Raw genomic sequence first — 22,980 nt, 5'->3', positions numbered from 1 at the left:
GACAACTTTTTTAAAAAGGCCTGGGCAACATTTCTCGGTGACCTCACAGTTATCGTAGGAACCTTAATTTTGAGTTTGTATCATGCGCATTTTTGTACTTTATGGTTGTAGATTTGACCAGAATGTTTCTTGTGTTTGCACGGCATGCTATATATGTATATATAGTAGGTAGGGTAGTATATCTTTAGTAGGAAAAATATCAATAATTATTGATCCTCTGTCACAAGTAATCTTTTGCAGTCTTTTTGCAGTGTTTTGCGGAAAAAAAAATCGCACAACATAACCTCTTGACATCCGCTTGACATAGTGTCATTTTTTTTTAATTTTTAAGACACCTGTAAGTACATATTATAAACGTACGTAATTGGATATAGGTACAATTAATATATTAATTACAGTAATTATATATTATTCAGTGATTGAAACGACTTTTTGTATGAAAAAATAGGATTTATATAGATTATTATTATTATAATTTTTTGATAAATAAATAAATACATATGTATTTATATTTATTTATTATTATTTAGGTATATACCTATTTATATCAATATTGTACAATACATTTTTCTTGTATGTTGATGTTTGTTTCCGCTTAGCTCTAGAAAATAAATGACTTGAGCTGTGTTTATTTAAGAAAAATAAATGAAGGTTTGCACAAACAAATAAAATTCCATGAAATTGTGAACAAAATCAAAAAAATTAAGATTAAAGATGCCATGTCTAAACATAAGTAGCATAAGTAAATCTTTCTGTTTTATTTTAATATCGTAATATATTAAGTTTTGTATTTTATAGGTTTTTTATTTTATCACTTTATTTGCATTTAAATTTAGTATTATTTTATTTATAACAAAGCACATTGTAAGTATTAAGTAGTTTTAAAATTATTTTATTGAACTATAGGTCTTCATTAAATAAAATTGTGTAAAGTTTTTGAATTGTGACATTTTGTATCCTGAATAAATGAAATAAATAAGTAAAATCGGTATGTAGATAAATACTCGTACCTACACTTAACAGGAAGCCGGACATACAGATACGGACGAACAACGACGGAACAATGCTGTGGAACGAAAGAGACATACTCTATGTGAGGCGGGGCGAGTCAGGGGGATCTTTCAATTTTCTTAAAGTCAAATATTGTTATTCAAGTAGGTTTATAGAAAAAGGATTTGTAATTTTATTACACCAGATACGACCGATTGGTAAAGCTGCTTTTGTTGAGAATAATCTGCAACAAACTTAAAATAATTACAAATGATTTAAGTTCTCTTTAGTGTTAATTCCGCCAATATTTGTTTTTAAACAATTCGACACGTGTTTCGCCTCTACACGAGGCATCCTCAGGACGTGTTGTCTCCCCAAAATCTGACACGAGACTTTGATTTCTCCTATTCATTCATAACAACAATGCCTCGTGTAGAGGCGAAACACGTGTCGAATTGTTTAAAAACAAATATTGGCGGAATTAGCACTAAAGAAAACTTATATCATTTATATAATTATGGATTTCCACAAAGTAACGCCTACTTCAATAAATATTCCTAAAATCATTATATTATACCTACATAGAGCTAACTACTGTAATCTTATAATTAATAATAATTATATTTTCCTACATAAAGTAAAGGTCAAAGAAATTAAAAACTGAATAACAATACAAATAAACTTATAAAAGGGCTATTATTGTAATTTATTAACATAACATGGAATAAGGGTTGTTAATGGTAATTAATCGCCTGACAATACATTTCTATTGACTGTATAATTTTATGCTTTTCTGAGGAAAACTCGCCTAACATGACTTTTAAATCTGTTTCAGCCCAACTCTGTAATAGGTTTTGGCAGGACATTGAAAACGCAACAACTTCTTTACTTTCAAAGCCGGAAAAATGGCCTTATTCTAAATCAACTTGAAATTTCAAATTTAATAATAAAAGTTCTAAATTATCACTACCATCGGCAGTCTCTAAAACTGCCAATTTAAAAAAAATAAAATATCGTTACAATGTAATATTGTAAAATTTTATTATTTAATAGCCTGAGGGCGGTCGCTTCATTCTTAATCTGTTGTATTAAGAAAGTCGATTATGTTACTTATACCACACAAACGTTTTATTAGATTTTTTTCAAACTAGAATATTCTAGATTTAAAAAATGCAATATGTACCTAGGTATTGGATTGTACTTTTAATTGTTAGTATATTTTTTGAGAAACAGCTTGCAATATCTATGCTGTGTTTGGACAGGTAGGTTTCACCCAAGATTTATTCTTACATAGAGGAATCTCATGCTTGAAGAATGAACGCCGATAATACCAGCCACTAAGGTGAAATTAATGCGATAGTAGAAGCCAATTTGCTTCAAACTAGACATTAGCAGCATATTGAGCCGCTTGCATTATATCGGTAAAATGGAAAAAGGCTTGAAACATGTACGCCTCATGATGATTCAACGAACCTACAGAGAGAAGCAAACGTTGAAGCTCGCCTTACCATGTTCTATCGATGCAAAAATGAAGGGATTGTGGAGCGAATTTGCTAGAAACTGTCATAACCATAAAGTTAACACCAGGAACAGACAAACTTATTATGCCTACTACTACTATACCATCTTCCAAGTGTGTGAAAGATTGGCGGAATTAATTAATAAACATTCCTAATACGAGGATTGTACTCTATAAACAAGCCTTAATCCAAACGTTATTGCAAAGTTATCGGCTGGCCTTAAACCCGCGACCCGCGGCTCAACGAGCTGTCGAGTACATCGGAGGAAGACATTATAATGACGTGATGGCTCTACGCGACATTAAGTGATTAAGACGGTCACAGAATACCCGATAATGCAAGCAACTCCAGCATATATTTTTGATAATCTATGCATATAAAAGAGATTTCCACGTATATAGTCACTCATCACGATATCTCTGAAAACATTAGAGCTAAAGACTTGAAATTTGGTAGGAATATTCTTTTCACCTAAGAACGGATTTTCCAAAATTCCACCCGCAAGTTTTTTTTATTATTTTTTTTTTATTAGGGTCAGCTAGCGTAATATATATGTACATAGGCACATAAGTGAGTTTGTTAGAAACTGTCATAACCATAATGTTAACACCACGAACATAAATTTATAATGCCTACTACTCGGCTAAGTAGAGTTAGTCTTTTGTGGGGCGATATATATGCTTTTACAATAAGATCCATTGTTACAAGTTATATTGTAACGATTATTTAAAAAAAAAGTCCGCCGAGTTTGTTGCGCCCGTTCTTCTCAGGTCCGAGGCATACTTTTTCGAATGGCTGATTTCAATTTGTAATAAGTGATATTAGACTTTCAATAGTGATGAAATCCCATTTTGAATTGTTAGGAATTTCATAATTCTATACGATAATCGCAAGCAGATACAGCAATGGTTGACTTCAGGTCCAACGTCATGGACCTGAAGTTAACCCATAGAAAGTAATGGTTAGTAACTGTTAAAAACGCTTTTTGGTGGTCACTTACTATAGTTTACTAAAGAGCCGTTCAAACAATAAGAGCAGATTTCTCAACTAATCTCCCAACAATGACGGCAACATTCGCCAACCATGTTTCACCAATAATGCTCCATGATAATTCAAATACCTCATACATTACGTTTTAACAACAGAACCTATATTTAAACAACCTCCGTACCTACATGCCAAACCCAGCCCCAATCGCCTACCATTTTATCAGCACTTATAGTAAAATAGGGACTAATAGACTAAGAAATGAAACACAAAATTCGTTGTAAATATTTATTTCAAATACTATAAGTGGTTATGGTAACCAATGATACAATAAGACTCTTTAACGCTATTTTCTCATAACATTTAATAAAATTTAGCCTTAATATCACCATCTCTTACCAACCTCATGTCAGCTTATGAGCATAGACAAGTCTTTCGTAATTCTCACACCTACTAGCGCAGATAAAGATTGGGATTAGGAATTTCCAAATACCTTTAATAAAATTGTGTGGGTTTTTAATATACAGATTCAATTTATATTAATTATGCATCAAGTTATCAACAAACCTTAATCATAACAAACTCAAACCAAACAGTAAATTGCAATCATATTTGCTGACGGTACATGCAGACATTTCTAATCTCATTCTTTAACTGCTCGGATAGTACCGATACTGAATTTCTTTTATCTATATACATTTATTACAAAATTATCCCAAATATTTTTGGAGAGTCAAATTTATCTGTATAACCACTTAGCTAACTTTTTACACAGTCTTAGAATTCATTTACACTGTGGTGATATGAATACTTAGAACATACACCGTTTTCTATTATTCTTATATTAAGTTCCACAATGTAAACATGCTCTTAGCGTGCCTATTATTTTAATTTTAATTAATTTAATAACATTTACACAGAGGCACACAATCCCTTATTTAAGTATGTTACCACCTTATAACTAAACATTAACATGTGCATATTATACTCCTATATACACATTCAAAGCAATAAAATGTTAAAAATTTACACTTTAATTTGAACCACGTGAATCTGATACGACATTTATAACACGGTTATCCACTAGTGCAAATAACATCAAATACATCACTCCATATTAAATAAACAGCTTGTTTTTAATATTAGGAATTGCAAAACTTTTTTCTGAGTCAAACGTTAAAATATCATATTTTTTTAGAAATTTTAATTTTTTAACACGGCCAGTGTTACGGATCTTGAGCGGTGTTATTGAAAGAAGCCAGAATCCTCGCTATGAGGTTACCGAGTGCACCATGCAGCGTATAAATAGCGTTTGCATATTCGTTCTATAGAATACCATAGCCATCGTATTCTATCATTGTTACACCCCTTAAGATACCAACTGCTGCCTTTTATAAAACGCTTGCTTATTGGCACGGCTTAAACCAGCTATTTATTCTGGCATTACTAACCTGGCCTGACCAATTGAAAACAAAAGCAAAAGATAAATACTACTTATACATTTTATTTAAAACTAAGAGGCGGCCCTCCGACCTTGCTTGTATACAAGCATCTTTACACTTAAATATATGTACAAATGTATAACTATAAGTACCTATACATTGGCATCAACTGAGGATTACAATGACGTATGGCTTTGTCTAGCTACATTTAGTTTGTGTAAATAGTCCTAGCAGTTTCATTTAAATAATCAACAACAAGGCGCGTCGCATCGTCTTTTCATAATATTATTGATTACTAAAGAACTCCCCTTCAAATTTAAAGTATATTAAGTCCGTTAGGTAATTTGTCCATAAGAAATTATCTGGCCTACAAAAATAGAAATATATTTAAAATATAAATGATCTTTAGTTCCGCCAAGTTTCACAAAACCACTGCGACCCATGTTTCGCCTCTAAATGAGCATCTTCGGTAGCTGTTCTCTCAGCTCCCCAAACCGTTTTGACTTTGGTTTTGGTAAAGTTTTGAATTTGACTAAGAATTGCCTCATGTAGCAGTGGTTTACTGAAACTTCCCAGAATTAACACTCAAAAACAACAATTATAACCATTTAAATTGCAATGGAATTTCTCAAAACAACCGGCTAATTCAGTTAAATTTTTTAGATACATTTATATCGGGCAAGACTTAGTACACAACAAACCTACTTAGTCTAGAACTGTCGCCCAACTTAACTCGAGTCATGAGACAATTGCAGAGATCATCTAACGCTAAGGTTCTAATATAATAAAAATTAAGTTATAAAAATTAAAAAGCTAGTTTTTGTAAGTTAGTAAAGAGTTCAGTTTTTTAACTGATACATATTTGGACCCGAACATTTCTAGCATAGTATAGTTCCAAGTGATCAAAAAATGAATGTCAACTATTTAAGTGATAGAAACAGCCAGTATATTGCGTGTGGTATCGATTAAGTATAATTAAATTAGGAACAAAACTTATATCACTAAAGGTAGTGTGGTTGCAATTCATACAAAATGTTTCATATATAAATAGGGATAAGGTGTGAAATTGGGAACTCACGTGACAGTCTATTTTAGTCTGGCCAATTCCTTGGTGTCACACCAATAATTGGTGGACGATTAAGGAGGTGATGAAAAGTCGGAGGCCACCCCAAGAGCGTCATTAGTACGTTGTGAGTATTATTACTACTTATTGGATTAATCTACGTGAAGGTTTTTGCTTATAAAGTCTATTATAATGGTTTCGTTAAATCAATTTAGAACGATTTTTCCCCTACCTTCATGATAGATATTCGCTAGTCTCGTTTAGACCATCACTGAATGTAATAAAACACTCCCTTAATATTTACACTCTGAATTATTTGATAGATATAAGCCGTTATAACCACTCATAACAGTATAATTTGAAAGCAATATGAAGACTTGCTTATTACACGATCCCCTGTTACCTCATCAAAATATAAAAAAAAAATGCTAACCCTTCTGGCATATGGGACCAATTTTCGGTCTTTGTTAAATTATGAAACACCTTCAGATAGGAGATATATCTTACAGTTATATCATCTCATATTCGATCATGAGTGAGCTTTACCTGTCCGGTGCAGTTAAATATGAAACTGAAGCCGGTAGGTGGCGCTACGATAAATTTCTATACATTATTGTTTTTCGACAAAATATTTTTCTTAATTTATCCGCATATGACTACATAATTATAACCACAAAACATCACACATATTTATTTATAAAATATAATCTTATCATTTAAACAAGTTTCGAACAAGACGTTGAGTCCGTTAGTATTACATGTATTGTCTAACAGTAACCGTTCTTATTTTAAATCAGAAATCAGCATACCCATCCTATAGATATGCAATTATTATCCTAACCACAAATTACCTAGTCTAACAATATAATAATAATGACACTTCTCTTAGAGTAGCCTCTGGTCACTGTAGAGGACAATAACTTAAGCCTAATAAGCGACTAGAACTAAAATACAATAACACAATGCCATTTTCTCATCACAAACTAAAACAAATTCACACTTCCAACATTATAATGAAGTTACACAAGCGGTGAATTATGATTTTTATTCATTTAAGTTAAAAACTACTTCTGAACATTATATTTTGATTATACTGAATGGTTTGAGCTTAAATGCTTCAGAGAAACAAAACTCATTCCACTCCATTATTCAATATTTACAACTTTAGCATTTCTACAATATATTTCAATTTCTAAATATTAAAGACTAGTAGTATTAATGCAATTTTCGGATTCCAGTATCAAAAACGAGTCTCGGCGTATGAGAATAATACGTGACTCGAATTATCTAAGCACTGCTTAAACGCAAATCGCATCTGTTGTTGAGAGTTTTTACTCATTTTGATATCCCATCAGTTTAAAATATTTGACACTGCAGCTCTATCAATTTAAAATATGTCACTTGTACACTTGTCGCGGTACAAGTTGCACGTCGTATCTAGACGAATGATTCGTATATCTTTATTTACGGAAGAGGGGGACAAACAAGCCCACGGATCATCTGCTTAGTGACCTGGTAAGTGATCGTCGTAGACCACACTGTGTTGTTGCAACAGCGGAGGAATCACATGAGCATACCGGCATTTTAGCTGGAAGTACACACTTATTTTTGAAAATAACCATGTTGTGTTATCCAGGAAACACCACACAAAGTACCAGAACGTACTTTGTTTTAAAACTGCGCATCTTCAGAATAAGTTTATGCACATATTCTGCAAAGTTTAATTAAATACATATTCTTTCGTCATTCGATCATAGACACATATTACTTAAAAGTATTTATCATTAACTTATTAAGTATAGTCCTTATCTGAAGCATGTCTACAACATTTACGAAATTGGGAATTTTGAAGGATGCACAAGATTTAATTACATTATAACAAATACTCATTTCCGTAAAACATGTCAACAGAAATTAAAGAAAAAAAAATATACATTCCTGGAATGGGGAAGCCAATCTATTTAGTTATTTACATATCATAAAGCATAAAATGATAATTACAGTCAAAACATAAAAATGAATGTCAACTAATTGAGCCACTTTAAAAAAAAAACAATAAAATATGATAAATATACAACACACAATAAAATTAATAATATCAACTATAATAATATATATTCATATTATATTTATTTTTGTGCTATGAAACAATTGATGGTAATTATATTTTACATCTTGTTGTAAAACACTTTAATGTAAAATAATATATTTACAGTAAAAAAATGTATATACAGTTACATTTACATTGTAGCTTTAAATACACCTGTGTGTACCACAATATCATATATTTATAACAATAATTACTTGTAATTTTCACTAGTCTTCCATCTGTTCCCTAAAAGAATGCATTTAGAGGTGATAGTTCAAAAGTGATGGTGGAAAATAAAAAAAACTATTAATCAAACTCACTTATAGGGAGTGCAGGATAGATAGTTTCCACAACAAAAATAAAATATCAAATACTATTTGTAACTATTATCATGTGTGTAATAAAATATATAACTGGCGGGCCAATTCCTTTACACTGTCTAGACACTAAAAATATGAAGGGTTGTCACAAAACATATACTATATATTTAAAGCACACCGCACAGCCATTTAAAGCACAAGTTTTAAAACATATTTAAAGAAAAAAATGTACTAATTTGATATAACAAATTTCACTACGTACATGTGACACACCTAAATACCAGTACTGATTCGCAATGGAACATATCGCAGATGACTTGTGTAAGTGAGGAAAGAAACTCTACTTCATAGCGCACTTCATTGTTGGACTCACTGGTTGTATATAATTACACATGTGCTGTTACTAGAAGAAATACAGAGGAAGACAGTGAAAAAGTAAAATTGTTTATTAATAAGGCAACTAACATCTTACCTTCAAAATTGAACAATAATAGTTCACATTCTACTTATTTAGGATAACTTCCAGGCTTGAATCATTTTGTTATTATAAGAAGTGATAAAGAACTGCCACTCAGGATTCTTGATAACCTAATATTCTAAGTAGCACTGAGTTTTCGCTAGTCACCTTGAGACAAAGATGTGAACGCTACTGAGAGTTCACATCGTTGTCTCGTAATTTTAGCGCGCCCTTCAAACTAAAGCCCAAATAGTGTTTGCACTATTGCACTTGCTTCAGAAAAAGGCACCACTGTGGTGCGGCATCCTAGTCAGTGGGACTAGTTAAAATATTAAGATTGTGAATATCACACAACTTGGACAGATATAGTCCTCTTACAATACCTAATGTAACATAGATTAGAATTCATTTGGCTTCATGTCATTCATATTCACAGCACACAGAATCTTTAGTATTCACTTTCACTGAACAAGTTCACTTAAGCATCCTCTGTTAATGTCTCGGTTGGGTAAAGCTCAGGTTCTACTTCTGGGCTCTCATTTGGGGCCTGTGCCACGGGGGTCCCACATCAGGTCCTCAACTCCACCAGCTTTACATCCTTAACGTGCAAGTTGTGTTTTGATTTGGCGGCAAATTTGATGACTGCTTGCGTTGATACAAGGGGCACATGTCGGAGATCAAGCCTGTAAAAAACATCAGTAAAAGATCATGTTTTACTCTTTATATTTAAAGTATTGTGAAAATCTCTAGTAATATATTCATAAATAAACAACACTATTTTAAATCACCGAAAAAAACTGGCTAATCAGTTAAAAAATTAAAATTTATGGTCGCCAATTCGATTAGTAAGCTATATATATTTTATAAAAATAAGGGACGAGACGAGCAGGACGTTCAGCTAGTGGGTATTGATACGCCCTACCCATTACAATGCAGTGTCGCTCAGGATTCTCGAATAACCCAAAAATACTGAGGCGGCAGCCCGCCAGCGACAGTCGCTGGTGTCCGAGCTGCGCGGCGCACGTCCGTCAGCCTGCAGGTGTGTTAGTGTACTGACCGCACGAGGTCGGGACAGCGCGCCAGGTGGTCGAGCGCGGCCTCTGTGAGCAGGCGGCAGCCCGCCAGCGACAGTCGCTGGTGTCCGAGCTGCGCGGCGCACGTCCGTCAGCCTGCAGGTGTGTTAGTGTACTGACCGCACGAGGTCGGGACAGCGCGCCAGGTGGTCGAGCGCGGCCTCTGTGAGCAGGCGGCAGCCCGCCAGCGACAGTCGCTGGTGTCCGAGCTGCGCGGCGCACGTCCGTCAGCCTGCAGGTGTGTTAGTGTACTGACCGCACGAGGTCGGGACAGCGCGCCAGGTGGTCGAGCGCGGCCTCTGTGAGCAGGCGGCAGCCCGCCAGCGACAGTCGCTGGTGTCCGAGCTGCGCGGCGCACGTCCGTCAGCCTGCAGGTGTGTTAGTGTACTGACCGCACGAGGTCGGGACAGCGCGCCAGGTGGTCGAGCGCGGCCTCTGTGAGCAGGCGGCAGCCCGCCAGCGACAGTCGCTGGTGTCCGAGCTGCGCGGCGCACGTCCGTCAGCCTGCAGGTGTGTTAGTGTACTGACCGCACGAGGTCGGGACAGCGCGCCAGGTGGTCGAGCGCGGCCTCTGTGAGCAGGCGGCAGCCCGCCAGCGACAGTCGCTGGTGTCCGAGCTGCGCGGCGCACGTCCGTCAGCCTGCAGGTGTGTTAGTGTACTGACCGCACGAGGTCGGGACAGCGCGCCAGGTGGTCGAGCGCGGCCTCTGTGAGCAGGCGGCAGCCCGCCAGCGACAGTCGCTGGTGTCCGAGCTGCGCGGCGCACGTCCGTCAGCCTGCAGGTGTGTTAGTGTACTGACCGCACGAGGTCGGGACAGCGCGCCAGGTGGTCGAGCGCGGCCTCTGTGAGCAGGCGGCAGCCCGCCAGCGACAGTCGCTGGTGTCCGAGCTGCGCGGCGCACGTCCGTCAGCCTGCAGGTGTGTTAGTGTACTGACCGCACGAGGTCGGGACAGCGCGCCAGGTGGTCGAGCGCGGCCTCTGTGAGCAGGCGGCAGCCCGCCAGCGACAGTCGCTGGTGTCCGAGCTGCGCGGCGCACGTCCGTCAGCCTGCAGGTGTGTTAGTGTACTGACCGCACGAGGTCGGGACAGCGCGCCAGGTGGTCGAGCGCGGCCTCTGTGAGCAGGCGGCAGCCCGCCAGCGACAGTCGCTGGTGTCCGAGCTGCGCGGCGCACGTCCGTCAGCCTGCAGGTGTGTTAGTGTACTGACCGCACGAGGTCGGGACAGCGCGCCAGGTGGTCGAGCGCGGCCTCTGTGAGCAGGCGGCAGCCCGCCAGCGACAGTCGCTGGTGTCCGAGCTGCGCGGCGCACGTCCGTCAGCCTGCAGGTGTGTTAGTGTACTGACCGCACGAGGTCGGGACAGCGCGCCAGGTGGTCGAGCGCGGCCTCTGTGAGCAGGCGGCAGCCCGCCAGCGACAGTCGCTGGTGTCCGAGCTGCGCGGCGCACGTCCGTCAGCCTGCAGGTGTGTTAGTGTACTGACCGCACGAGGTCGGGACAGCGCGCCAGGTGGTCGAGCGCGGCCTCTGTGAGCAGGCGGCAGCCCGCCAGCGACAGTCGCTGGTGTCCGAGCTGCGCGGCGCACGTCCGTCAGCCTGCAGGTGTGTTAGTGTACTGACCGCACGAGGTCGGGACAGCGCGCCAGGTGGTCGAGCGCGGCCTCTGTGAGCAGGCGGCAGCCCGCCAGCGACAGTCGCTGGTGTCCGAGCTGCGCGGCGCACGTCCGTCAGCCTGCAGGTGTGTTAGTGTACTGACCGCACGAGGTCGGGACAGCGCGCCAGGTGGTCGAGCGCGGCCTCTGTGAGCAGGCGGCAGCCCGCCAGCGACAGTCGCTGGTGTCCGAGCTGCGCGGCGCACGTCCGTCAGCCTGCAGGTGTGTTAGTGTACTGACCGCACGAGGTCGGGACAGCGCGCCAGGTGGTCGAGCGCGGCCTCTGTGAGCAGGCGGCAGCCCGCCAGCGACAGTCGCTGGTGTCCGAGCTGCGCGGCGCACGTCCGTCAGCCTGCAGGTGTGTTAGTGTACTGACCGCACGAGGTCGGGACAGCGCGCCAGGTGGTCGAGCGCGGCCTCTGTGAGCAGGCGGCAGCCCGCCAGCGACAGTCGCTGGTGTCCGAGCTGCGCGGCGCACGTCCGTCAGCCTGCAGGTGTGTTAGTGTACTGACCGCACGAGGTCGGGACAGCGCGCCAGGTGGTCGAGCGCGGCCTCTGTGAGCAGGCGGCAGCCCGCCAGCGACAGTCGCTGGTGTCCGAGCTGCGCGGCGCACGTCCGTCAGCCTGCAGGTGTGTTAGTGTACTGACCGCACGAGGTCGGGACAGCGCGCCAGGTGGTCGAGCGCGGCCTCTGTGAGCAGGCGGCAGCCCGCCAGCGACAGTCGCTGGTGTCCGAGCTGCGCGGCGCACGTCCGTCAGCCTGCAGGTGTGTTAGTGTACTGACCGCACGAGGTCGGGACAGCGCGCCAGGTGGTCGAGCGCGGCCTCTGTGAGCAGGCGGCAGCCCGCCAGCGACAGTCGCTGGTGTCCGAGCTGCGCGGCGCACGTCCGTCAGCCTGCAGGTGTGTTAGTGTACTGACCGCACGAGGTCGGGACAGCGCGCCAGGTGGTCGAGCGCGGCCTCTGTGAGCAGGCGGCAGCCCGCCAGCGACAGTCGCTGGTGTCCGAGCTGCGCGGCGCACGTCCGTCAGCCTGCAGGTGTGTTAGTGTACTGACCGCACGAGGTCGGGACAGCGCGCCAGGTGGTCGAGCGCGGCCTCTGTGAGCAGGCGGCAGCCCGCCAGCGACAGTCGCTGGTGTCCGAGCTGCGCGGCGCACGTCCGTCAGCCTGCAGGTGTGTTAGTGTACTGACCGCACGAGGTCGGGACAGCGCGCCAGGTGGTCGAGCGCGGCCTCTGTGAGCAGGCGGCAGCCCGCCAGCGACAGTCGCTGGTGTCCGAGCTGCGCGGCGCACGTCCGTCAGCCTGCAGGTGTGTTAGTGTACTGACCGCACGAGGTCGGGACAGCGCGCCAGGTGGTCGAGCGCGGCCTCTGTGAGCAGGCGGCAGCCCGCCAGCGACAGTCGCTGGTGTCCGAGCTGCGCGGCGCACGTCCGTCAGCCTGCAGGTGTGTTAGTGTACTGACCGCACGAGGTCGGGACAGCGCGCCAGGTGGTCGAGCGCGGCCTCTGTGAGCAGGCGGCAGCCCGCCAGCGACAGTCGCTGGTGTCCGAGCTGCGCGGCGCACGTCCGTCAGCCTGCAGGTGTGTTAGTGTACTGACCGCACGAGGTCGGGACAGCGCGCCAGGTGGTCGAGCGCGGCCTCTGTGAGCAGGCGGCAGCCCGCCAGCGACAGTCGCTGGTGTCCGAGCTGCGCGGCGCACGTCCGTCAGCCTGCAGGTGTGTTAGTGTACTGACCGCACGAGGTCGGGACAGCGCGCCAGGTGGTCGAGCGCGGCCTCTGTGAGCAGGCGGCAGCCCGCCAGCGACAGTCGCTGGTGTCCGAGCTGCGCGGCGCACGTCCGTCAGCCTGCAGGTGTGTTAGTGTACTGACCGCACGAGGTCGGGACAGCGCGCCAGGTGGTCGAGCGCGGCCTCTGTGAGCAGGCGGCAGCCCGCCAGCGACAGTCGCTGGTGTCCGAGCTGCGCGGCGCACGTCCGTCAGCCTGCAGGTGTGTTAGTGTACTGACCGCACGAGGTCGGGACAGCGCGCCAGGTGGTCGAGCGCGGCCTCTGTGAGCAGGCGGCAGCCCGCCAGCGACAGTCGCTGGTGTCCGAGCTGCGCGGCGCACGTCCGTCAGCCTGCAGGTGTGTTAGTGTACTGACCGCACGAGGTCGGGACAGCGCGCCAGGTGGTCGAGCGCGGCCTCTGTGAGCAGGCGGCAGCCCGCCAGCGACAGTCGCTGGTGTCCGAGCTGCGCGGCGCACGTCCGTCAGCCTGCAGGTGTGTTAGTGTACTGACCGCACGAGGTCGGGACAGCGCGCCAGGTGGTCGAGCGCGGCCTCTGTGAGCAGGCGGCAGCCCGCCAGCGACAGTCGCTGGTGTCCGAGCTGCGCGGCGCACGTCCGTCAGCCTGCAGGTGTGTTAGTGTACTGACCGCACGAGGTCGGGACAGCGCGCCAGGTGGTCGAGCGCGGCCTCTGTGAGCAGGCGGCAGCCCGCCAGCGACAGTCGCTGGTGTCCGAGCTGCGCGGCGCACGTCCGTCAGCCTGCAGGTGTGTTAGTGTACTGACCGCACGAGGTCGGGACAGCGCGCCAGGTGGTCGAGCGCGGCCTCTGTGAGCAGGCGGCAGCCCGCCAGCGACAGTCGCTGGTGTCCGAGCTGCGCGGCGCACGTCCGTCAGCCTGCAGGTGTGTTAGTGTACTGACCGCACGAGGTCGGGACAGCGCGCCAGGTGGTCGAGCGCGGCCTCTGTGAGCAGGCGGCAGCCCGCCAGCGACAGTCGCTGGTGTCCGAGCTGCGCGGCGCACGTCCGTCAGCCTGCAGGTGTGTTAGTGTACTGACCGCACGAGGTCGGGACAGCGCGCCAGGTGGTCGAGCGCGGCCTCTGTGAGCAGGCGGCAGCCCGCCAGCGACAGTCGCTGGTGTCCGAGCTGCGCGGCGCACGTCCGTCAGCCTGCAGGTGTGTTAGTGTACTGACCGCACGAGGTCGGGACAGCGCGCCAGGTGGTCGAGCGCGGCCTCTGTGAGCAGGCGGCAGCCCGCCAGCGACAGTCGCTGGTGTCCGAGCTGCGCGGCGCACGTCCGTCAGCCTGCAGGTGTGTTAGTGTACTGACCGCACGAGGTCGGGACAGCGCGCCAGGTGGTCGAGCGCGGCCTCTGTGAGCAGGCGGCAGCCCGCCAGCGACAGTCTCTGCAGCGGGTGGTGTCCGAGCTGCGCGGCGCACGCGTCCGTCAGCCGCGCGCACGACGACACGTCCAGCTCCTCCAGCTTCGGTAACGCCTGTGACAATGACATCTGATATTTGTACATAACTATTGCTGAAATAATAATAACAAATGACTGATATAAATAGGTTGATCGTTCATTGATCAAATAGCAGCGACATACCGGATGAACTGACTTACTTAGATCAAAGCGTTCAAGGTGGCCAGCAGATTGCCAATTTTTCTTTCAGAATACTTTCACTCAACCTAACCGCATGACTAAAACCCAAGAACTAAACACAATGAAATCGTCGAATGCCACATGTCACTTAGTTTCACAGACTCAGATGTCATATCAGCGCTCAAAAGCCTAGATGCAATTAAAGGTCCTGCGGGCCTACCATGAACTCTTATTGCGATTCAATAGACAACCTAAAATGAACTGCTTTGCTATTTCGTACCACGACGTGATTTGAGCTATCTAATTTAGGTTGACGTCAAATCAACTGATTAAATCGCAATGATGTCAATAATTGAATGTCAAATATGATATCAACTGAATCGCAAACTGATTTAGTTCGTTCATTTATTCGTACCATGAGGTGTTATTTCAACCTAAACTGGATAGCTTATTTGTCAAAGTGACCGATTCAAAAAAAGTTGCTACTTCCTCAGAGGAAAGTGAATCGTGTTGTTAATAACTTTTAACAAATAGTGAAACCATAGAGAAGAACAATTTTATTGATTAAAGATGAGATGAGAATACTTTATTGGACTTTTTTGTAAAACAAAATACTGAAAATAAACACCAAAAATGAAAATACCAAAGATGAGGCAGTAAGGGCCCAGGCTATAAGCCTGTTCGCAAGAAAGAATAAAAAAAAATACTCTGTGGTCCTGTCAAATCAAACATCAATGGAGGTGCGTTCATAACTCGTTATTTTTACGAAAACACATAAGCAAACATTTCATTTTTAATTCAAAGAACTATATTTATTTATATTACTATTATTTAATAAGTATAAAAAAGGCCTTAATGGTTTATAATTTGACGCAATTGCGCAATTTCAAAATGTATTTTTAGTATTTTCTACGCAAAAAACCACTAAAATCATATCATTTTAGGTTTCGGAACGCAATTTTATTTTGTTAATTCTTCATAAGCGATCCAAACGCCATTCAGTAAAAGGCACTTCATGGTACGAATTTTTGTGATTCAGTTTAGGTAGCTAAACTAAACTGCATCGGATTCGCATCGCTTATTAAAAGTTGATGGTAGGCCCTCTGGTCCAGATTCTATACCTCCTAGTTTCTTAAAGGCCTGTGGCACAAATTGGCTGAGCCGCTACGAATCATTTTCAATAAGTCTTTACTATGTGGAACTTTTCCCTCAAGATGGAAGGTTGCGCACATCAGTCCAATTCACAAGAAGGGAGTTCCTGGAGATATTTCGAATTACCAGCCCATCTCAATTTTGTTTGCTATCGGTAAAATCTGATTTATCAAAAGCGTTCGATATGGTTGACCACGTACTGCTCATAGAAAAATTTGGTCACGCAGGAATATGTGGCTCTCTACTGCGGTGTAAAGATCCGTGGCTTTAAGTCAATTTCAAGACCCGTGCCATCAGGGGTTCTACAGGGCTCCCATTTAGGGCCCTTTTTTTTGATAAGACAAATTAAATTTTTCAACGATTCTGTTTTGTCGAAGATACTTTTTAACAGCTGCGTACGTAGTCTTTTAGAGTATTGCAGTTCGGTGTGGAACCCTTCTTACAAAGTTCATATTAAGAGGTTATAACAGGTGCAGTCGAAATTCTTATATTATATCTCTCATATTGAAGTAATCTTTGTCGTCGATTAGACTGCTACGAATTTAGACTTGTGCATTTTAGCATGACGTCTCTTGCACAGCGTAGGAAAGTGTCTTTTTACACAAACTGATTCATGGCCACATAGATAGTCCTCTATTATTAAGTAAAATGACCTTGGCTGTCCCACGGCATTGCAGCCGTATTATTAATAGGAAAACGTTTAGTCTACCTTCAACACGCACAAATTATGGTAAACATTTAGTTTATATCGCATTTGTTGTCTAATCTGTCTGTATAATGAAGTCTGTCCGAAGGTAGACATATTCAATCCGTCAGTCCCTAGGTTCAGAAGACTTCTGCTAGAAAAGGCGGATTATTGAATTGTGTTCAACAACAAAAAAAAACTTAAATTTTTTTAACAGTTAAGGTAATGGTAATGGTTAAGAAGGGCCCAAAAGTAATTTTTGGGGTGATTTACTCTTATGTTGATATGGATATTCCTTAGTGTTTTTAATTTAAATAACATTTTATATAGGCACATGTTTGAAAATTAAATCCAAATTGCCGAGCCGCTGTCTGCCGAGTTCCGGGCCGGAGAGCCGGTGGGTGATCATTTATTAATATCGGAGTCTATTTGAACTGTGCATGTATGTAATACCTGCACCACGTAGCGCATGGCCACGTCCGTGATGTCGGTGCCGGGCAGCCGCAGCACGGCCAGCTGCGCCAGGCGCGAGGGCTCGGCGCCGCGCGCGCCGCCGCCGGGCCGCGAGCTCTCGGGCGGCGCCAGCACGCCGCGCAGCTTGGCGTCGTCCAGGCCGCGCGCGAACGACAGGTCCAGCGACACCAGCGGCGGACACGCGCCGCAGCGCAGCGCCAGCGCCGCCTCGGCCGGCGACCCCGCCAGCGACAGGCGCCGCAGCGCGGGCAGGCGCGCCACCAGCCTGCCGCGGTACATTGACATATTGGATAACATGCCGGCCAGATTATGGGTGCCACGACGGCGCCTATTTCTACCGTGAAGTACTGCGTAAGCATTACTATTTCGGTCTGTAGGGCTCCGTAGCTAATGAAATTACTGGGCAAATGACTTAAAATCTTATGTCTCAGGGTGACGAGCGCAGTTGTATTGCCGCCCAGAATTTTTAAGGTTTTTCAAGAATCCTCAGAGGCACTAATTGTAATGGGCAAGGCGTAACGATTACCATCAACTTCGAACGTCCGGCTCGTATCATCCCTTATTATCATAAAAAAAATATTTAATACAATATACTTACTTAAATATAAATAAATACATATAAACATCCATAACTCCTAAACAAACATTCATGTTCATCATATAAATGTTTGCACCTACCGAGGTTCGAACCCGGAACCCCTAACTCAGTAGGCAAGTTCACTAACCGCCAGGCTATAGGGGAGGTCAATAAAAAGTTCCTTAAAAAAGCGGCACTTATATTCTCCTGTAATTGAATACTTTACACTGGCTTATTGATTCACTGCTCCTTCGGAATCCATTAATTAAATATGGAAAAACATGTAACATTCATGTAAAGATCGAAGTTCGCAATTCGCAAGCTGCTGAAAATATGTTTGAACATAGAAAAGGCAATAGCTTTTTTCGTCTCTGAAAAACTGTCTGAGTAAATGCCGTCTATACGGATTCTGCCTCAAAGCAACCGAAGATAGTAATAACAACGAGATAAGAGTGTTTAACCCAATTGACTTGATAATCAGATTTAAAATTGATCACATACCTCAGAGACTCGATAAATGAGATCATGATTAAATCAAAAAATATTTGATTTTATAGGTAAATAACATTACACTTTACAGATGAAAGCAGATTTCCTTAGAGAAGAACGAGCAAGAAACTCTGAACTCTTTGAAAAATATTAGATTTATTACAAATTCTAATTTTCAATGCAATTTACAAATCATTCCATCATATACAAACTGATGCAACGGAAATAATCAGACGTCAAATACTAAATTCCTTGCACAAATAAGTCAAACTTAAAAATTAATAAGTTAAAACACAAGATATTGATTACAGTAGATGCATCAATCCACATACCGTATATAAATAAAGGCATTATGCAAGCCTTTCATTAGCTATTCTAAAAAATAAAAATTACTTTAATTTAAAGAAAAATTAAATAAAAGAAATAATAATAACATGAAGCAAACCCAATTACAAGACCATGCAGCCACCACAAGTAGCACCCGTTCGCGAGCATGACGCATGGACCAGTCATCGCCTCCCTCGACCATATTTAAGGGAAGGGGGACGACCCACCCCATGTCACCGCCACAAGCATTAGCATTAAAGCGAGCATGACGATACCTGTCACGAGAACTCTACGAAATAACAAAAATGAATGTTCAGGTACATAATATTATAGTAACCATGCGAGTTGGCGGCGTGCTAGATGGCACCACTCGAGCCCCAGCGACAGTGGCTGGCGCCGCGCGATGCCGGCCAGTTGTGCGGCGGACACGCGCACCTGCACGAACGACATGCTGCGCCACAGGGACGGGTCCGTCTGCAACACATACGTGGGATCATTATTAACGGACTTCAAAAGAGGCCGAGGTTCTCAATTCGACTGTATTTTTTAAAAAGAACAAAAATATATACATAGAAAATAGTTATTTGTTCAACAAGTGAGCAAAGTTGTTTTATGCTGCGAGTGACGATTGAAGTAGTCTAGAATTGAATCACGAGCGTAGTGCATGTATATTTCTGCCGTGAAGTGTATACGTATGTGTATACGTTACTGTGTTTCGGTCTGAAGGGAGTCGTAGCTAGTGTAATTACTGGGCAAATGAGACTTAACATCTTATGTCTCAAGGTAATGAGCGGAATTGTAGTGACGATCAGAAATTTTGAGTTTTTCAAGAATCCTGAGCGGCACGGCATTGTAACTATGATGGCTGTACTACTCACGGAGTACTCGGCCCAGGCCTTGCACACCAGCGCGCAGGTGGCCAGGTCGTGCGGCGTCAGCTTGGTGAACACGCTCAGCATGGCGCGCCGGTCAGCCACGGCCGCACTGGCTACAGCGGCACGGCATTGTAACTATGATGGCTGTACTACTCACGGAGTACTCGGCCCAGGCTTTGCACACCAGCGCGCAGGTGGCCAGGTCGTGCGGCGTCAGCTTGGTGAACACGCTCAGCATGGCGCGCCGGTCAGCCACGGCCGCACTGGCTACAGCGGCACGGCATTGTAACTATGATGGCTGTACTACTCACGGAGTACTCGGCCCAGGCCTTGCACACCAGCGCGCAGGTGGCCAGGTCGTGCGGCGTCAGCTTGGTGAACACGCTCAGCATGGCGCGCCGGTCAGCCACGGCCGCACTGGCTACAGCGGCACGGCATTGTAACTATGATGGCTGTACTACTCACGGAGTACTCGGCCCAGGCCTTGCACACCAGCGCGCAGGTGGCCAGGTCGTGCGGCGTCAGCTTGGTGAACACGCTCAGCATGGCGCGCCGGTCAGCCACGGCCGCACTGGCTACAGCGGCACGGCATTGTAACTATGATGGCTGTACTACTCACGGAGTACTCGGCCCAGGCCTTGCACACCAGCGCGCAGGTGGCCAGGTCGTGCGGCGTCAGCTTGGTGAACACGCTCAGCATGGCGCGCCGGTCAGCCACGGCCGCACTGGCTACAGCGGCACGGCATTGTAACTATGATGGCTGTACTACTCACGGAGTACTCGGCCCAGGCCTTGCACACCAGCGCGCAGGTGGCCAGGTCGTGCGGCGTCAGCTTGGTGAACACGCTCAGCATGGCGCGCCGGTCAGCCACGGCCGCACTGGCTACAGCGGCACGGCATTGTAACTATGATGGCTGTACTACTCACGGAGTACTCGGCCCAGGCCTTGCACACCAGCGCGCAGGTGGCCAGGTCGTGCGGCGTCAGCTTGGTGAACACGCTCAGCATGGCGCGCCGGTCAGCCACGGCCGCACTGGCTACAGCGGCACGGCATTGTAACTATGATGGCTGTACTACTCACGGAGTACTCGGCCCAGGCCTTGCACACCAGCGCGCAGGTGGCCAGGTCGTGCGGCGTCAGCTTGGTGAACACGCTCAGCATGGCGCGCCGGTCAGCCACGGCCGCACTGGCTACAGCGGCACGGCATTGTAACTATGATGGCTGTATTACTCACGGAGTACTCGGCCCAGGCCTTGCACACCAGCGCGCAGGTGGCCAGGTCGTGCGGCGTCAGCTTGGTGAACACGCTCAGCATGGCGCGCCGGTCAGCCACGGCCGCACTGGCTACAGCGGCACGGCATTGTAACTATGATGGCTGTACTACTCACGGAGTACTCGGCCCAGGCCTTGCACACCAGCGCGCAGGTGGCCAGGTCGTGCGGCGTCAGCTTGGTGAACACGCTCAGCATGGCGCGCCGGTCCAGCCACAGCCCCGAGTGGCCGGTGAGCGGCGCGGGCGCCGGCCGCACCGGGTACAGCGGCTTCTTGAGCGCCTGCACACAGATACATTGGTAGCGCATTCCTCACATGACTCATTGGCCTGATTGGGACGCATATTAATACATGACAGGAATGTTTGTGTTAACGCCGCTATTTTTTATTCTTTTCTTTATAAGCCGGTTAGTCGTCCACCAAAGACTTGATGCCCGCCCGCCCGTGCAGGAGTTAACTCGCTCCTCTCCGCAACTCGCATATCAAAGAGGAAAACTACCAGCACTAATTGGACTACAATCAAGGACCAAATTAAGTGTCGCCCGCAGTGCAGCTTCATCATGTCAGTTCCTAGTCCCTTCCATACAGTCCACTTTTAGCCAGAAGTCCACTGAACTACGGATATATTGCTCAGCTGACAGTGGCATTCACAATTATTTTTTTTAATTTTGTATTTCTTCTTAATGTTTTAATCTTGCAATCCTTTTAAAATAATGTTAATGTATCAATATCCAGCGTGGTGCAGCTTTTAGCTTTAAAAGTCTAATATAGTGAAATTGTAATATCCAACAACTAACGGGAGTCAATAAGTAGTAGTAGAAGTAGTACATATACATAATATATAAATTTAATATATATACATACGTTTATAACTTATACCTAATAGTTGCTAGTCCCAGTGGGCGTGTAGAAATTTATTGCATTTATTTGTAATGTTACATTCAGTATCATGCAAATTTTTATAAAGAATTACTACTCGAATGGTACAAGCTGTATGTAATAAGGCAAATCGCAAAATCACTTGGCTGCTAAATTTTCAAGTCCCAAATGTGACACAGACGTGGTCGCTAGCTATAGGCTTGATGAGAAAGCTCATGGACGCTCAGAGGGCAATGGAGAGGGCTATACTCGGAGTTTCGGTGCGAGATCTAATCAGAAAATGAGATCCGCAGAAGATCCAAAGTCAGACAGGGCACATAGTTTGACGGACAGATGGCCCGTGGGGTAGAAAATTCCTCGAATGGAGACCACGTACCGGACGACGCAGTTGTTGGCAGGCCCCCTACAAGATGGACCGACGATCTGGTTAAGATCACCGGAATACGTTGGATGAGGGCAGCGCCAGACCGATTGTAGTGGAGATCTTTGGGGGAAACTGTTGTTCAGAAGTGGACGTCTTCCGGCTGAGTATGTTCTGTTTCACTTCACCTTAGCAGAGTGATGTGTGAGTTGCAGCGCCAGATGCGCGCGCAAGGCCTGTTTCTTGGGCGCCTCGTCCTCATCGCTCGCTCGTCTCTTCTTATTCACCGGCTCCCAGTTCTCGCCCCGCTCCGCACCCTCCGCATTCTCGTGTGTTTCATTGCCATCTTCGTCGCGATTTATCTCTGTAATCCAATAACACTTAATGAAATTAATAATAATAATAATAATTTATTTTCGTCATTAGTAAATAAATTTCTTATTTATTTATTTATTGATTTCAAGGAATATCAACAGCTATTTACACAAAATAAAAATACAATAAAAACTTAGAGCTAATTACAGATATTCACTAATACACAATAGAAGTAGTAAGAAGCAAAATTATAAAGAGATTATAATCTAATAATAAGCACACTTGATATTTACAGTTTAGGATTCAAAAAATGTTTTCATGATACATTGTTTCATTGCTTTGACAGTTGTATTAAAAATATCCAAATTAATTATTTCACTGCTTAGTTTAGCTTACAGCTGGAGCTAGCTCGCAAGATATAACTATTGGTCCGGTAGTATTGATTGAGGTACATACAATAAACGGCTATAGCGTAGTGCAGTTGACGAAGTTTTCAATGAAATTGTCGACAGAAGATCTGGACAATCAACCTAATTTAGAGCTATTTTCAAGAAGAAAGCAATGTCAGAGATCATACGTCGTTTCTCAAACGGTAGTAAATGTTGCTTGTAGGACT

The 22,980-nt window shown here is 44.9% G+C and overlaps 1 protein-coding gene across 1 annotated transcript in view; it reads right to left on the bottom strand.

Annotated features, from left to right (window-relative positions):
- Positions 1–3,771: 3,771 nt before the first annotated feature.
- LOC126974044 (jmjC domain-containing histone demethylation protein 1) overlaps positions 3,772–22,980 on the bottom strand; it is a 70,009-nt gene continuing 50,800 nt past the window's right edge. The window contains exons 16-21 of the mRNA XM_050821416.1: positions 22,238–22,413; positions 20,926–21,090; positions 18,999–19,135; positions 17,248–17,533; positions 14,686–14,852; positions 3,772–9,551 (exon numbers count right to left, since the gene is read on the bottom strand). Coding sequence (XP_050677373.1) covers positions 9,437–9,551; positions 14,686–14,852; positions 17,248–17,533; positions 18,999–19,135; positions 20,926–21,090; positions 22,238–22,413 — 1,046 coding nt within the window. The 3' untranslated portion in view covers positions 3,772–9,436. The remainder of the gene's footprint in view (positions 9,552–14,685; positions 14,853–17,247; positions 17,534–18,998; positions 19,136–20,925; positions 21,091–22,237; positions 22,414–22,980) is intronic.

The sequence above is a fragment of the Leptidea sinapis genome, chromosome 31, assembly GCF_905404315.1.
Source record: "Leptidea sinapis chromosome 31, ilLepSina1.1, whole genome shotgun sequence".
NCBI classification, from domain to species: Eukaryota; Metazoa; Arthropoda; class Insecta; order Lepidoptera; family Pieridae; genus Leptidea; species Leptidea sinapis.
This window is presented reverse-complemented; position numbering and strand designations above follow the sequence as displayed.